Source organism: Chrysemys picta, chromosome 2, assembly GCF_011386835.1.
Source record: "Chrysemys picta bellii isolate R12L10 chromosome 2, ASM1138683v2, whole genome shotgun sequence".
Classification (NCBI taxonomy): Eukaryota; Metazoa; Chordata; order Testudines; family Emydidae; genus Chrysemys; species Chrysemys picta.
The window spans coordinates 231,477,045-231,492,141 of record NC_088792.1 but is presented as its reverse complement, the minus strand read 5'-3'; the positions used below and the strand labels follow the sequence as shown (position 1 = coordinate 231,492,141).

The window sequence follows — 15,097 nt, the reverse complement described above, 5'->3', positions numbered from 1 at the left end:
CAAAGATTATTTCTGATAAAAAATGGGAAATACAAATGTAAATTCTTGTTTACTGATTTATGCTTGATTATGATTCTGTTTGAACAGTCCAATATGCCATCAATATCTTTAGGAGGAATAAAATATAAAGTGCCTTTAACATAAATTAGTTGAGCAAGTAGCGTTGGCCTTGTTCTTCAGCTATTATTACAAGGCAAAATTTCATTTAAACATATGAAGCATGTAAACGTCAAGTATGAGTATTGCAAAATACTTATTTCAAAGTTAAAATATAGGAAAATCTATCCAGAGGAAACCTAATAGATCACAGGAGTACTTCTGCTCAAAGCCAACTTTAAAATGTTAATAAGTGCCTCCATGGAAAGAGTAGAAAATAGGTGGTTTATCATCGGCCATTTTCAGAAAAAAGAACAGGAGTACTTGTGGCACCTTAGAGACTAACAAATTTATTAGAGCATAAGCTTTCGTGGACTACAGCCCAAGTATGCATCCGAAGAAGTGGGCTGTAGTCCACGAAAGCTTATGCTCTAATAAATTTGTTAGTCTCTAAGGTGCCACAAGTACTCCTGTTCTTTTTGCGGATACAGACTAACACGGCTGCTACTCTGAAACCTGTCATTTTCAGAAAGACATTCCACCAGCTACTCTTGTACCTCAATGAAACAAGTGTAGAGTAAAACACCTGTTCTCTCTGCTATTTCCACATCTGCTCTCTTCAAGGCTAACTGACTTACCTTTCAGCAGTATTCTTGCACCTCTGCTATGACCTGCTACAAATCCTACGGTACTTCTACTTCATGCTCCTGCAGAGCTGGTTTCCTAGCAGGCTTCACCCACACACCTGACAATGACAGCTGGAGGCAGGAGCTCCTTCAAAGCAGATTGGCATACAATATGCATTGAAGCCAGGCTGCCAAGAGCACAAAGTGGAGGAAGGAGTTCAGTCACGACCTCAAATTATTTCATTGCAGGAACAGTGGCGGTCTCTAAAATCTTAGCTTTGCCCCTATACTGATGTATCATGGATAACTTGGCTTGTAAATAGCCTACAGGGAATTATGGTAGCAATACAATTTCTACAGAATGAAACTGGCTTTGAAAAATGATTCTTACACAATCTCTCAGAGATGTTTTTAGTAGGTAAACATTTTTTTAAGCATCAAATATACATAACAAAAAAAGATAGCCTTGTAGTTAAAGCATAGGGCTGGAAACCAAGATATTTAAGTTATATTTTTGGCTCTACTACCAACCTCCTCTGGGACCCAAATTCACAATCTCTCGGTGCATGAACCTAAACTTCCTCATCTGCAAGGTTGCTGAGGCTTAATTTATTAATGACTGTAAAACATTCAGAGATCTTTGAAAGGAAACTGTTATAGAAGTACGAGATATTACCTGTTGTTCCACTTGTTGAGCCAATGTATCACAGAGGAAAGAATTCCCTCTATATTTATGTTTGAGTTTCCTCCTGGATATCGAATATTCTTGAATATTTGCTCAACACTGTGTAGCCTATGAATCTGCCCAGCCATTTTGAAGGTCAGATGGGGAAAAATGCATAGGCATAAATACAAAAAGTTAGCATACAGTCCTAAATATCTTCACAAAAAGCTAACTAGATACCTAGATACACTACACCTATCACCCTGGTTGTAACAATTTAGATAGCTGAACCAAGAAACTTCACCGTAATTGCAGAAGGCGCCAGAAGCCAACTGTATACAGTTAACTGTTCCTGTCCTCTTGCTCTGTATCTTTTTCAGTGCTCAGCTTATACCCAAGACAAATTCTGTGAGGTTGAGGCTTTCAAATCCAATTTCCCTTTCTCCATCAGGCCAGAAATTCAGTCAGTTTATTTCCTCCCCCATATTAACATTTTCCAGAAGAGAAGATAGGCTTGAATTTTTCAAGGGCAACAGTCCTTCTCATTCCAAAACAGATTACAACAAAGATGCATTTATAGTAGTCTACAGCAAAGACAGACCAAGGAGAAAACCCAATTAAAAATAGGAGACATCTGTACTGAGTACAGTTTAGTATAACCCAGTGTATTCAAAGCAAAATAAGTTACTTAATAGACAGCTCCCTTAAAAGCTTTGGCCTTTTTGTTATTGTCAGTCCTCGAGTGAACCTTGTCCTTAACTCGTTGAGATAGGAAACACCTTTCTTGACAATAAACTTTGTAAAATATCTCAACTGTTTTCCTTTATGGGGAAATAAATAAACCACTTTTAATACAGCTTATCGTTTACCTTAATAAAGGCCGCAGGTGGTGCTGTTGATATTTAATTTTGCCTGACTAAGAATAGCATAACACATTCAGGTTTTTCCTCACTTTGTAATGCCTAGACAAGTTAAAAAACAGCAGAAACTGGAAGTGAATGGAAAAAGATGCTGACTTTCTATGGTAATTGTGTTTGCACTTCCTTTTGACTTTTTATGATGTAGCAGCCATAGAATTTGTGAGAGGGGGGAGTTAAACTGAGGAGAGGAAAAGGAAATCACATAATCTTATCAAAAAAATGCAGCCAGCCAAAATCCTTCCCTTCCATTCATTCAAAAACCTTTTATAAAATATAAATGCAATTATACATACTATTATGAAGTCACTAATTATTATAGTAATTGATTAATATTTTTCCTAGCAAATTTGTACCAAACTACAACTGTAAAAGAGTATTTCAGAAGTAACTTGTGGGTGAGAGGCCCAGGAAGCTTATGGCACTCTGCAGCATTACCGTTCGAGGAATCTCATTTCAGTCTCCAAGCTCCTCATTGCTAGAAACACAGAGGGTGAAATCCTGCCCCACTGAAGTCAATGGGAGTTTTGCTATTGACACCAATGGGACCAGGATTTCACCCAGAGCCTTAAACCTCAGGGGAGAGAACTCCTGGCATTTTTCAACTTGTTCCTTTGGCTAATGTGTAGAGAAGCACTGCTAGACTCCAAAAGGAGCTGTTTGGGGCCCATGGGAACATGGGTCCTGAAAAGTCATTCCAAAAAAGCCTATTCAGTTTAGATCTAGTTAGCTTGCTGTTCTATATTTAAAGCAAAAGATGCAATTTTAGTTTTACATAGTGTATCATATATAAATGAACACAGACAATTAAGGGTATCTATTGTATTTTCTAAAATGTCATCTCATGACCGATGTTAACACTGATGAAGCCACAAAAGTTAATAAAAAAGCACCATTACCATAAACTCCCAATGACATTATATTAAATATCATTCCTATTTTTTTCCCCTCCAGAATAGTGACTAATCTTCCCTCCACCCCCACACCCAGAAGGGCGGGGGTTCATGGAAAGTGTAGTTTATAGATTTTAAATACAGTCTTCCCTTTCATTGGAAAAGTCAGGATTCTCTAATGTTCTTTGAGCTGTATGAAATGGCATGATTAGCAAAATAAAGTGCTGTACTTCCAAGTGTTGGAGAACTCTGAATGCCAATTGGCTGGTGACGTAGTACTCAGAAACTTCAAGTAATTCAAAGTATTCTTTAGCTATAGAAACACGATGTCCTTTAAAAATGCTTTAGTGCCTTAGATGATAACAACGTTTATTGTTTGCAGTAATGTTAGCTGTATTTATTAGTGTTCTTTAGTTACCATAACTTAACTTTCCTATAACAACAAATGAATATTGGCATCCAATTCAAACTCCAAATGCGAGAATGAAATATTCTAACAATAAAGGCCATGTTTCAGTCAGATACATAAGCACATGCATAACTTTAAGTGTATGTCTAGCCCTATTCATGGCAATCAGACTACTTGTATGCTTAAAGTTATGCAAGTGCTTAAGTACCTATCTGAAATGGGGCCAAATATCCAGTTATTAGTTAGGTATCAACTGAATTTATATATGACATGCTATTAAAGTTTGTCACACAGAAGACTCAGAAAAAGGAAAGAATAATTTTAATATAATCTGGCCCTCTCAGAGGTTGATCTGTGATGTGTGTAGGCTAAAAACACCAAAAATAGGCAGGTATGAGAAATCACATATAGATGTGACAGCAATGCCCAATTCAGTAATGAAAGTATTTACCCAACTTGACATACCTCTGCTGTATTTCACTTAATATACACACCAGCCTGGCAAAACTGTGATACACATTTACCAACCCAGACAAAAAGTCTTCTTGCCCTTCCTTACCATGATGACAATGATGGATGAGGAATGACTGAGAGAGTAAGGTATTTTATTTATCTAACCAAAATATTCTCAGTGAATGGGCAAGCAGAATTTTACAATTCAGATACATACTAAGACTACAGTGCCTTATTGTTAGAGTCCTACCAAATTCATGGCCATGAAAACCACGTCACAGACTGTAAAATCTGGCTACTGTAGGGGAGGGGAAGGACTGGAAGCGCTCCAGCCAAGGGCTCCTACCATGCGCCAGGCTCCAGCTGCTAGTCCCAGCCTGGGCTGGGGAGGGATGGGACTTCCTCTTCCCCTGCGGGGGCTGCTCCCAGAGCTGGGTCAGACCCACCTCCAGGAACTTCCACAGCTGCAGGAAGCTCCATGGATCCTGGCTGGGAGCCCAGCTCTGAAGGCAGCACAGAAGTGAGGGTGGCTGTCAGCCCCTAACCCGAGCAGGAGGCTGGGACCCCAGCTGTCAAACGCTGACCCAGGCAGAAGGCTGCCGTGAAAACCAGGACATATGGTAATCCACTGTCCAAACCCTGCAATATTCACTTCTGCGCTGTTGCTGGCGGTGATGCTGGCTTTAGAGCTGGGCACCCAGCCAGCAGCCGCTGCTCTCTGGCTGCCCAACTCTGAAAGCAGTGCAGCAAGGGTGGCAATCCCACAACCCCCCTACAATAGCCTTGCAACCCCCACAATCTCCTTTTGGGTTGGGACCCCCACGGTTTCAACACCGTGAAATTTCAGATATAAACATCTGAAACTGTGAAACTATTTTAAAAGTCCTATGACTGTAAAATTGACCAAAATGGACCATGAATTTGGTAGGGCCCTACTTATTGTATATAGTCCAATTACTTCACTAGGTCTTGAAGAAGCATGTGTGTCAATGTCTTCAGACTTTCAGGTTTTTACTTTTAACATTAGAAGGAATTTTACGTTAGGACTGATAAATCTATTATGATTTATGTTATTTCCCCACACAAACCCCACCCCGTGTTATCTATTGTCCATTTCTTTTACCAATTCCTCCTGAGTCAGGAACTATGATTTATAATAACAGGTACAGAATTCCAGTCATTCCCCCTTATAATCACATTGCTGCTCAAATCATCTTGTGTTATCACTCCTTAACAGGGCACATTTGATTAAAAAGTTATAGAATGGCCACATGAAAATTTCTTCCTGAATATTTTATAGGTCAGCTCGCCAAAAATGTTAAAAAAAAATCACCATCATGACCACATAGATGTTGAATATTTTCATTTAATTTCCAGTATTGGAATTATATTGACATTGTTATTCCTAACGGAACTTGTTCAGAATCATATGCGATGAATGTTAACAAAAAAATGTTATCAGGCAGCTGGTAAAATGGGGTATGGAGTCTTTTACCTCTCGGAATCTAGCCCAAATTGATAGTGACTGAAAGTTAGTACTGACTGACACAGTAGCCTGTGTGAAATAGTGATCAGATACCACAATGATGAGCACCACCACAGTGCCTATACCAAGAGATAGTAACCTCTGTCTAGTTTGTAATGGGCATCAGGAGCGGCTCCAGGCACCAGCGCACCAAGTGCATGCCTGGGGCAGCAAGCCACAGGGGGCGCCCTGCCGGTTGCCGTGAGAGCGGGAGTCAGGCAGCCTTCGGCAGCTTGCCTGCTGGAGGTCCGCCGGTCCCGCAGCTTCAGCAGCAAGTATGCCGAAGGCACAGGACCGGTGGACCTCCCGCAGGCATGCCGCTGAAGGCTACATCACTGCCGTGCTTGGGGCAGCAAAATACATAGAGCCGCCCCTAATGGGCATGCAAATAGCATAAAAAACATCTGCACAGTTGATAAACTTTTTGACAGTTTTAGCAAAAATTCCAAGGATTGAATGGGCCTGGAGAACAAATTACCCTCTTATCCTAAGTGAGGGTCCCTGATTGAAGTCCATTGACAGGGTAGTACAGGGAAACCACCCCAGACCTGAACCTGTTCTACAGATAAACAAAGGACTCTAATCTTCAATGTTGTTAATCCCAAATCTTTCACTAACATTGCATTCACTTTCAAAATGAGAAAAATGACACCATCAAGTAATTTCTCATGGTTTAAATGTCTTTGTTCCCACTTCTTCACAATAGCCTCACTGAGGTTTTTCATACAAATTTTCCCTGTTAATTTTGGCCTTTTTCATTTACCAAGCTAGTTTTTTATTTCCTATATTTAATATATCTGAAAATATGACCATTCTTAACAACTTGAATTTCCGCATCATCTTGTCTAGTCAAACTAGCTTGCCATATACACCAGGGACTCTTGTGTTGTAATGTTTGTAATTGTAGCTAGTTGCCTCTCCAAACGTAGCATAATACATTGCATTCTGTGGGCCTCACAAAAATAGGCCCGGATCTCAAGTTGTGGCAAATATTTTCTGATCCTACTAATTTCAACCAGTAAAATTTTTAAAAGCACTGAGGGATAGCTCCACAAAGGGTCTTAAGTGTCACAGTGCTCAGCCTTCCATTGGCTAATGTTCTTGTGCCATGTCACCCAGTGGAATCCACAGCTCCAGGTTAGATGCCCAAGATCTCTGTATCTAGAGAGGCACCGAAAAATGGGATTCACAAAGGCCAGCATGCTGAGCAGAGAGCTGCCTAAGCTAACCAATAGGAAATATATATGAGTGGGGTGTGGCCTAAGCCCTACCCCTCAAAGGGAGTTAGGCACCTAAGTCTGGGTCAGAGGGAGGCACCTATCTCCACTGGATTCTCAGTCATGAACCCTCTCCTGGAAATAGGCACCTAATCCCTTTTTTGCAAAAAACTCAGAAGAAATTGAAGCTACTGTCCCCTTTATAACTTTTAGTCCATTGGTTAGCACACAGACCAGGGTTCAATTCCCACCTCTTCCTGATGAGGAACAGGGATTTGAAGTTGTACCTCCCTCCTCTCAGGAGGGTGTTCTAACCACCAGGCTATGGGGTATTTTGGGGAAGGTATCTCTCAATCACTTCTTTTGAAGCTGGTCCACTGTATATAGAGACCCAGATTCCATTCCCCCTCCTCCAATGGGTATTTAATAATTTATACATTCTGGAACTGCTTCAGTGTAAGAAACTTGTCCCAGAATACCCCATAGTCCAGTGGTTAGGGCACCCTCCTGGAAGTGAGAAGGCCCAACATCAAATCCTTGCTCCACATCAGGCAGGGGAAGAACTGAATCCACTCTTTGAAAACCAAAACCCTATAAGGAGTCTCAAGTTGGATACCCAAAGATTGAGTATCCCAAATAACCAGTCACTTGTGAAAATGTAAACATTATAATTATTGTGAGGTAGATTAAATATAGAGCTGAAAACCAAATCTTGGACAAAGTCACTTCAAAATCAATATTTGTGCCAATAAGCACAGCATGGTTGCTAAATGGAAGCATAGTATAATACAATTTTACTACCACTTTCTCTCTTTTTTTAATATTCAAATATAAAAGCAAAATACATTGGACCACTGATCATTTTACATAAACAAATGGACAAAAAGGCTACTCTGTAGATCTTATTTCACTCCACTATCTGTGCTTTTATTCTCCTTGTCACAGCCAAGTTGAGAATTTCCTTTGCCATGATAATAAGCAGAAAGTTCAGAGATCTCAAAAAAACAAAGCAGGAAGTTTGCTGTTTGAAAGATTGCCCCTTCAGAGGGGATGGGGGAGGAGAGAAAAGAATGTCAGGGCTATTATGGAAGACCCTCTGCAAAACTAAGATGATGACTTGAGATTTGTTTATCCCAAAGAGGCCTTAAAGTGATGCTGTTGATGCTGGTGCAAATGGGAATGGGAAGAAATGTTATGATGTTTGTCTTATCATTCCATAGTGGAAACAGTACTTTCTTTGGCTCTACCAGAGGATAACTTCATCAGAAAGCAAAAGTTTCTGCAACTACCTGATTTGAACCTAACAATAAATCATGTTGTTAACACTGATTTTAAGACACAGAATGAAGCTAAAACTTACTGCTGCAACATACTCTAAGATGTTTTTTTAAAAAAAATTAACCGTTCCTTCAACTCTCCATCCAACCACTACATTACAAAGCCTGGTTTAAATTGGAGAATATGGGGGTAGAGGAAGGGGTGAATGCCACATGTGGCTTTAATACTCAACAGCTGCTGTAGATCAGAACCCCCCTTGGCTCTTTCTGTTACAATAACCCTTGAAACATAGTATTCTGGTGGGGGGTAAGTAAAAGGACTGCACTGCGCTGCTGTCTGGATAACGAGCGAAGACTGAAAAGATCGTTGAACAAAGTGTACCTGAATCTCACTGCACTCTGTTCTTGGATGCCAGTCCCAGATTAATTGTTTGTCTCGTGGTAAATTCCCTGCAAAAGCGCACCTAGGGCCAGCCATTTACAAGCCACTTCGCTTCAGTCTCTTTAAAGCAACAGCAAAACAACAGCTACTTGCAATAAACTGATTGACTCAGGGAAAAGTATTTCACCCGGCTCTGCCTCCGAGGGCGTTTGTTTGGGTCTCTCGCCCTCTCCCCCACACGCGACAACCCCAATTCCTTGGTGTTGCCCCCCCTCTTGGTAAACCTGTGAGGGCGGGAAGGGGGTGTTGTTCCTGTTCAACAAGTCACTTGTTGTTTCATTAGCCACCAATGAACCCAGCTTCGTGAAACTTAACTCACCGACACCAGGAACTCCAAAGTGCCCACATAGTCCCGCTCAGTCTTCAGAAGCTCGTTCAAAACGCACACCCTGAGGCGAAGCTGTTTCTCCAGGTCCTTCCCGCTTTCCCCTTTCCCTTCCCCTTTGCTTTCTTCTGTCATTGTTCCCCAAAGCGAAGCCTCGCTCCCAGCTCCTGCTTCTCCCAGCTCCTCTGCTGTTTGCAGCCACCAATAGGAAAAGCTGCCTCGGTGTTTCCTCTAGCAAAGTTCAGATGGGACAACAAAAGACCCCACTCAGTTACATAGCGGGGGGCTGGTCTTCCGTGGCTTGCAGGCTGTTAACCAGTCTCGCTCGCTCTTCCACTGCTCAAGAAGTGCTTTGAGAGCCAGAGGAGCAAAGCAATACAAATGCGTGTCTTCTTTTCCAGTAAGGAAGAGGGCACAGCCTGTAGGAAATGAGTGGTCACTGGCTCCTGCTCTCCGAGCGCTCTGTGTGACTGCGAGATTGGAAGGCTTCAGCAGCAGCCCAGGCAGCTTGGACATTAATCAAAAGCTTTGTGTCCATGTGACTTCGACCCCTTCCCCCTGCGCCAAATCTCAGGAAAAAGGAAAGGAAGCACAACCTTGGGAAAGATTGCGTGCCAGCAACTGCCTGTTTCACACACACGCTGTGCGCTTTAGTCTGAGGCTAATTGGAGATCTCCAACTCCAGAGGATAAGAATTCACTTTAAAATGTCCCAGACTCGCTAGACTGCTGGGATTCAGGCGGTTGTTTATTGCTTTGTAATAAGCAGTCAAGAAAGTGGTTTCTTCAACCCACGCATCCCCCTCTTCATATATAATTATAAACACACACATTATACACACATGTATATAATATATATTATAGCTTCACGTTTTATATTCTGCCACGTACAGGCAAATACCTGTGGCTCTGTGTGTGTAATCGTGTTATATCCACTCATATTTTATATTCAACATTACACACACAACCAAGCACACTATAAACATACACAATAGTTTGGTTGGAGTTGGCCTGTTTTAAAGGAGCTATTAAATCTGTCCAGGTCATGAGGATTACTCATTGCACTTGGAAGTTCAGATTCGTATAATAAATGAAGATACTACAGGAATCTGACAGGAACCTTCACAAACACATCCATCCTGTAGATGTGGGGTGTTAAAATGTAAGTGCATATCTAGTAAACAAATATCACCTTCACTTACAGAGGGGTCAAACCCAGATCTTTAATCTGAGACACCCCTCCCACCCCTGCTGAATTTTGTGGGTACAAATGAAAGGTTTGGGTCTCTCAATCTGCTCTTAAGGTTTGCAACCAGAAACAATATTCAGAGACCCTCTTTTTAGGTTCCACATTGAGGTGGTATATTTCCAACCACAGTGTCCCAACAAGAGGGAGTGAAATGGAGCCCCTGGACCTACCCATGCCCTCCACCCAAGATTCTAGTCCTCTTGGTGCCTAAGGGAAGAAAAGGTGAAGAGACAAACCCACACAGTGTCTCCACCTTTCCCTTCTTGCAACCCAAGGGAAAAGACAAAGACAGCCCAGGCTTGGGGGGCTCAGCCTTAATTGTGAGAGGAGAGGTCTTGGAAAAAAATTTGAAGGAGAAAGTAGTTAAGGACCTTGAGGTCAATGGCAATTGGGACAAATTACAACACGGTCTTACGAAAGGTAGATCGTGCCAAACCAACCTGATCTCCTTCTTTGAGAAAGTAACAGATTTTTTTAGATAAAGGACATGCGGTGGATATAATATACCTCGATTTCAGCAAAGCGTTTGATACGGTACCGCATGAGGAATTATTGGTTAAATTCGAAAAGATGGGGATCAATATGAAAATCCAGAGGTGGATAAAGAACTGGTTAAAGAGGAGACTGCAGCGGGTCATACTGAAAGGTGAACTGTCAGGTTGGAGGGAGGTTACCAGTGGAGTTCCTCAAGGTTCAGTTTTGGGTCCGATTTTATTTAATCTATTTATTACTGACCTCAGAACCGAATGTAGGAGTGTACTGATAAATTTTGCAAATGACACAAAGTTGGGAGGTATTGCCAATTCGGAGAAAGGATCGGGATATCCTGCAGGGAGATTTGGATGACCTTGTAAACTGGAGTAATAGTAATAAGATGAAATTTAATAGTGAGAAGTGTGAGGTTATGCATTTAGTGATGACGAACAAGAATTTTAGTTATAAGCTGGGGACGCATCAGTTGGAAGTAACAGAAGAGGAGAAGGACCTCGGAGTCCTGGTTGATCTCAGGATGACTATGAGTCGGCAATGTGACGTGGCCGTGAAAAAAGCTAATGCGGTCTTGGGATGCATTAGGCGAGGTATTTCTAGTAGGGATAAGGAGGTGCTGGTTCCATTATACGAGGCACTGGTGAGACCTCATTTGGAGTACTGTGTGCAGTTCTGGTCTCCCATGTTTAAAAAGGATGAATTCAAACTGGAATGGGTACAGAGAAGGGCCACTAGGATGATCCGAGGAATGGAATACCTGTCATATGAAAGGAGACTCGAGGAGCTCGGTTTGTTTACCTTAACCAAAAGAAGGCTGAGGGGGGATATGATTGCTCTCTTTAAATATATCAGAGGGATAAATACCAGAGAGGGAGAGGAATTATTTCAGCTCAGTACTAATGTGGACACGAGAACAAATGGATATAAACTGGCCGTCGGGAAGTTTAGGCTTGAAATTAGATGATGGTTTCTAACCATCAGATGGGTGAAGTTCTGGAACAGCCTTCCGAGGGAAACAGTGGGGGCGAAAGACCTCTCTGGCTTTAAGATTAAGCTTGATAAGTTTATGGAGGGGATGGTTTGATGGGATAACGTGATTTTAGTCAATAGGTCAATAATGTGCCATCGCTGGTAATTAGTAACAATGGTCAATGATGGGATATTAAAAGTTACTACAGAGAACTTTTTCAGGAGGGTATGGCTGGCGAATCTTGCCCGCATGCTCGGGGTTCAGCTGATCGCCATATTTGGGGTCGGGAAAGAATTTTCCTCCAGGGTAGATTGGCAGAGGCCCTGGAGGTTTTTCGCCTTCCTCCGCAGCATGTGGCAGGGGTCGCATGCTGGGTAGGGGTCACTTGCTGGAGGATTCTCTGCGACTTGAAGTCCTTAAATCACGATTTGGGGACTTCAACAGCTGAGTCAAGGGAGAGAATTATTCCAGGAGTGGGTGGGTCAGCTTTTGTGGCCTGCATCATGCAGGAGGTCAGAGTAGATGATCATAATGGTCCCTTCTGACCTTGAAGTCTATGAGTCTATGAGTATAAGGCTCCCATAAAAAAAAAACCCATCTCCCAAGTAGTGGGTAGAGAATACATTAGTACAGCAGTTCCCCCCAACTCCTGCCTCAGGTATTCGGAGCCAGGAAGGCAGGCACTATTGGAGGCAACATTTTTTGTCAGATATCTGCTGGTGGCTTCAGTAATGGTGCCCAGGGCCAGATTAAGGCAACCTGGGGCCATAGGCACACCATGACACAGGGCCTCCATGGCTCTGTCCTCTCCCACACACACACTTGAAGTAGCCTTGGCAAAGAGACCCGCCCCTTCCCAGAGAGACAGGGGCAGCAGCATGGGGCTCTCCTCTCCCCTGCGTCCCAGGTGTGGCAGCAGGGGCCCCTCCCCTCAGGGTGGCTTAAGACATCCCTTTTCACCACCAGCCCCAGAGAGAAAGGAATGGCAGCCAGGGGACCCTGTCTGCTTGGGAAATGGGTCACTGTAAAAGGGGTTCTTGAATTTGTGATTTAATAGCAATTTAAAAAAAAATTCTTTAAATGGTCAGATGATCCAGGACCCTCCAGCTGTGCACACAGCCAACAATGGAACAGTGCATTTTTATTACTCCTACCCTCACCCTCAGTCTCCTTTCCTCCTATTACTTGTTACCCCAGCTTGTCTAAAATCAGATCGCAAACACAGCAGCAGAGCAAAGATCATCTGGGAGGCAGTACTTCTTGTGGATAGGTGACTCAGGTATGGTTGCCAACACTGTAATTCAAAAATATGGGAGAAACCCAGAGGTCCAGGGGCTACTTAGGCATGATGGAGGGGTGGCCGAGCCAAAATTTGAGTGGCTTTGTAACCCTGTGCATCAGGTCAAGTTGCCAACCAGCAGCAACTTGAGTAGCATTGAATCCTTGTTGAAATATGTGATAAAAGGTGTCCTGTGCTGATTTAGTACAGGACAAACAGTATCTTATTTAAATAAGGGATGTCCCCCTTATAATATAGGACTGTTAGCAGCCCTAGACCCCAAAGACCTGGCCCAACCTGCTGTGTGAGTTTGGACAAGTAGCTTCACTTGATTCTTCTCAGATGCTTTTCTATTTAGATTGCAAGATCACCGGGGCACAACTGTCTCCCACTACATGTTTGTACTGTGTCTAGTAAATGCAGTCCCGGTCTTGGTTGGGTCCTCTGGGTGCTACTGAAATAGAGATAATAAATAGGGACCATGTCTTGTTGTGTTTGTATGGCATCTAGCACAATGGAGCCACAGTCATGAGAGGATTTTGGATATTACTGAACATATACACCTCTACCCCAATATAATGCAACCCGATATAACATGAATTTGGATATAACACGGTAAAGCAGCACTCCGGCGGATCAAAGCAAGTTCGATATAATGCGTTTTCACCTATAACGCAGTAAGATTTTTTGGCTCCAAAGGACAGCATTATATCGGGGTAGAGGTGTATGTTGTAAGAATGAATGCTTGCTTTTGCCAGTGCCATGGCTCAGAGTGGGGCTGCTAGTGCCATTACCACCTTTGACCATAGAGGAATCCTTTAGTCAGCTACCCAGAAACTAGGTTATCACAGGTGTCTCCCAGCTCCCCATCATGTTGTGATAACATAGACCTCTAGATGAACTAGTGAGAACATCCCACCCTACCCCATTGCCATCAGTGGGAGGGGGAGAGAGAAGCTAGTATCCCCTCTCCCCACACACTGTTGAGCCACTAAGTGATATTAATGTCTTCCCTATAGCTAGGGGGGACATATTCTCAGCCAGCCTCCAAGCCACCAGCCAACAGGCAGAGGAAAAAAAGAACAAGTGACTCTCTGTTTTCTTCTCTCTCATGTGCACAATTTAGATATCCCCATCACAAGTTGTATCATGAGCCAGCATTCAGAGAGAAGGCTCTGTCTCCTGTAAAGTAGAGAGTTTACTCTGCTAAGACACTAGGCCATTGTATAGATACATGTTTATGGGACTTGTATATGGTGCCTCTGGCAGTACCTACCCAACCTCCTGGGATCACGCTGCTCTCAAAGAGCCTTGGTAGTCCTGCGTGCATTAGGATGAAGGAGTTATGACAGGGTTCCTGATATAAGGTCACCACTGTTATAACAATCTTCTTATCATTGCAGACAGCATGCAAATATGTTCACAGAGTTATATTGTCTGGAAGAACTCAGGGGAATATGGGAGGTGTCCATAAAACTCAGGGGTGGGAACTGAACCATAGGATATAATATAGAATTCCCGTGGGATCTACTGCTACCTCTGCCTGTCCACGGGAAAGGTGATATGAGCACAGATGCTGATGAGGAGCAATAAAAAAGTAATCCAAAACCCTGGATTCTTTGGTTTGTCTTATGCCTCTATTGCCTCCATTGGTCAACAAAAAAGGAATTATGGCCAGCATCCTCAGATTATCCATTCCATGTCCCCCTTTAGCGCCTCACAGAGATGCTAGATTAACTCTGGAATCAGCCTGAATTTTTGAAACAGACACCTCTACCACATCAAGTGGCCTATAGACTATATGAGGGGAATAATGGTGCCTCATTCTCTGCCTCTCTTTCCTGACATCTCTCTTTGATCTGCTTTGGGGGTGAGGAGAAAAAAAAACAAAAAACAACCTGCATATTACTGCTTATTACTCAGCCCCACCCCCACCTCATCTCTGCAACAACCCCCACCCTCTCCATTCCCTACTTAACTCCCTTTACCATCCACAGCCTTTGTCTGCTTCTCTTTAAACTAAAATGCGTATTATTCACTTGTTCTGCTATATTTGCAGCTTTTGGTACATCAGCCCAGAGCTGGTTTGGGTGGGAAAGAAAGAACAGCAGCTTCCTTACTTTCAGAGTCATTCAAAAAGGATTCTGAGTTTGCAAAACAGCCACTTCCTCATACTGTAGCCACTGCCACTGGGCAGAATCAAGCCTAGCAGGCCAGGGTAAACTAACACAAAGAGGCACAGGTAAATATTCAGCAGTTACTAGGAA

General features: G+C 42.8%; 1 protein-coding gene across 5 annotated transcripts in view; it reads right to left on the bottom strand.

The window, feature by feature from the left end:
• PREX2 (phosphatidylinositol-3,4,5-trisphosphate dependent Rac exchange factor 2) overlaps nucleotides 1-15,097 on the bottom strand; it is a 394,877-nt gene that overhangs the window by 270,407 nt on the left and 109,373 nt on the right. For 4 of the 5 annotated variants that reach the window (XM_065585712.1, XM_065585713.1, XM_065585717.1 and 1 more), the window contains exon 1: nucleotides 8,839-9,318. The exons of the other annotated variant lie outside the window; for it this stretch is intronic. In XM_065585712.1, coding sequence (XP_065441784.1) covers nucleotides 8,839-8,979 — 141 coding nt within the window. In that variant the 5' untranslated portion in view covers nucleotides 8,980-9,318. Of the gene's footprint in view, nucleotides 1-8,838; nucleotides 9,319-15,097 lie in introns of those variants that run through there. 5 annotated transcript variants of the gene reach the window in all.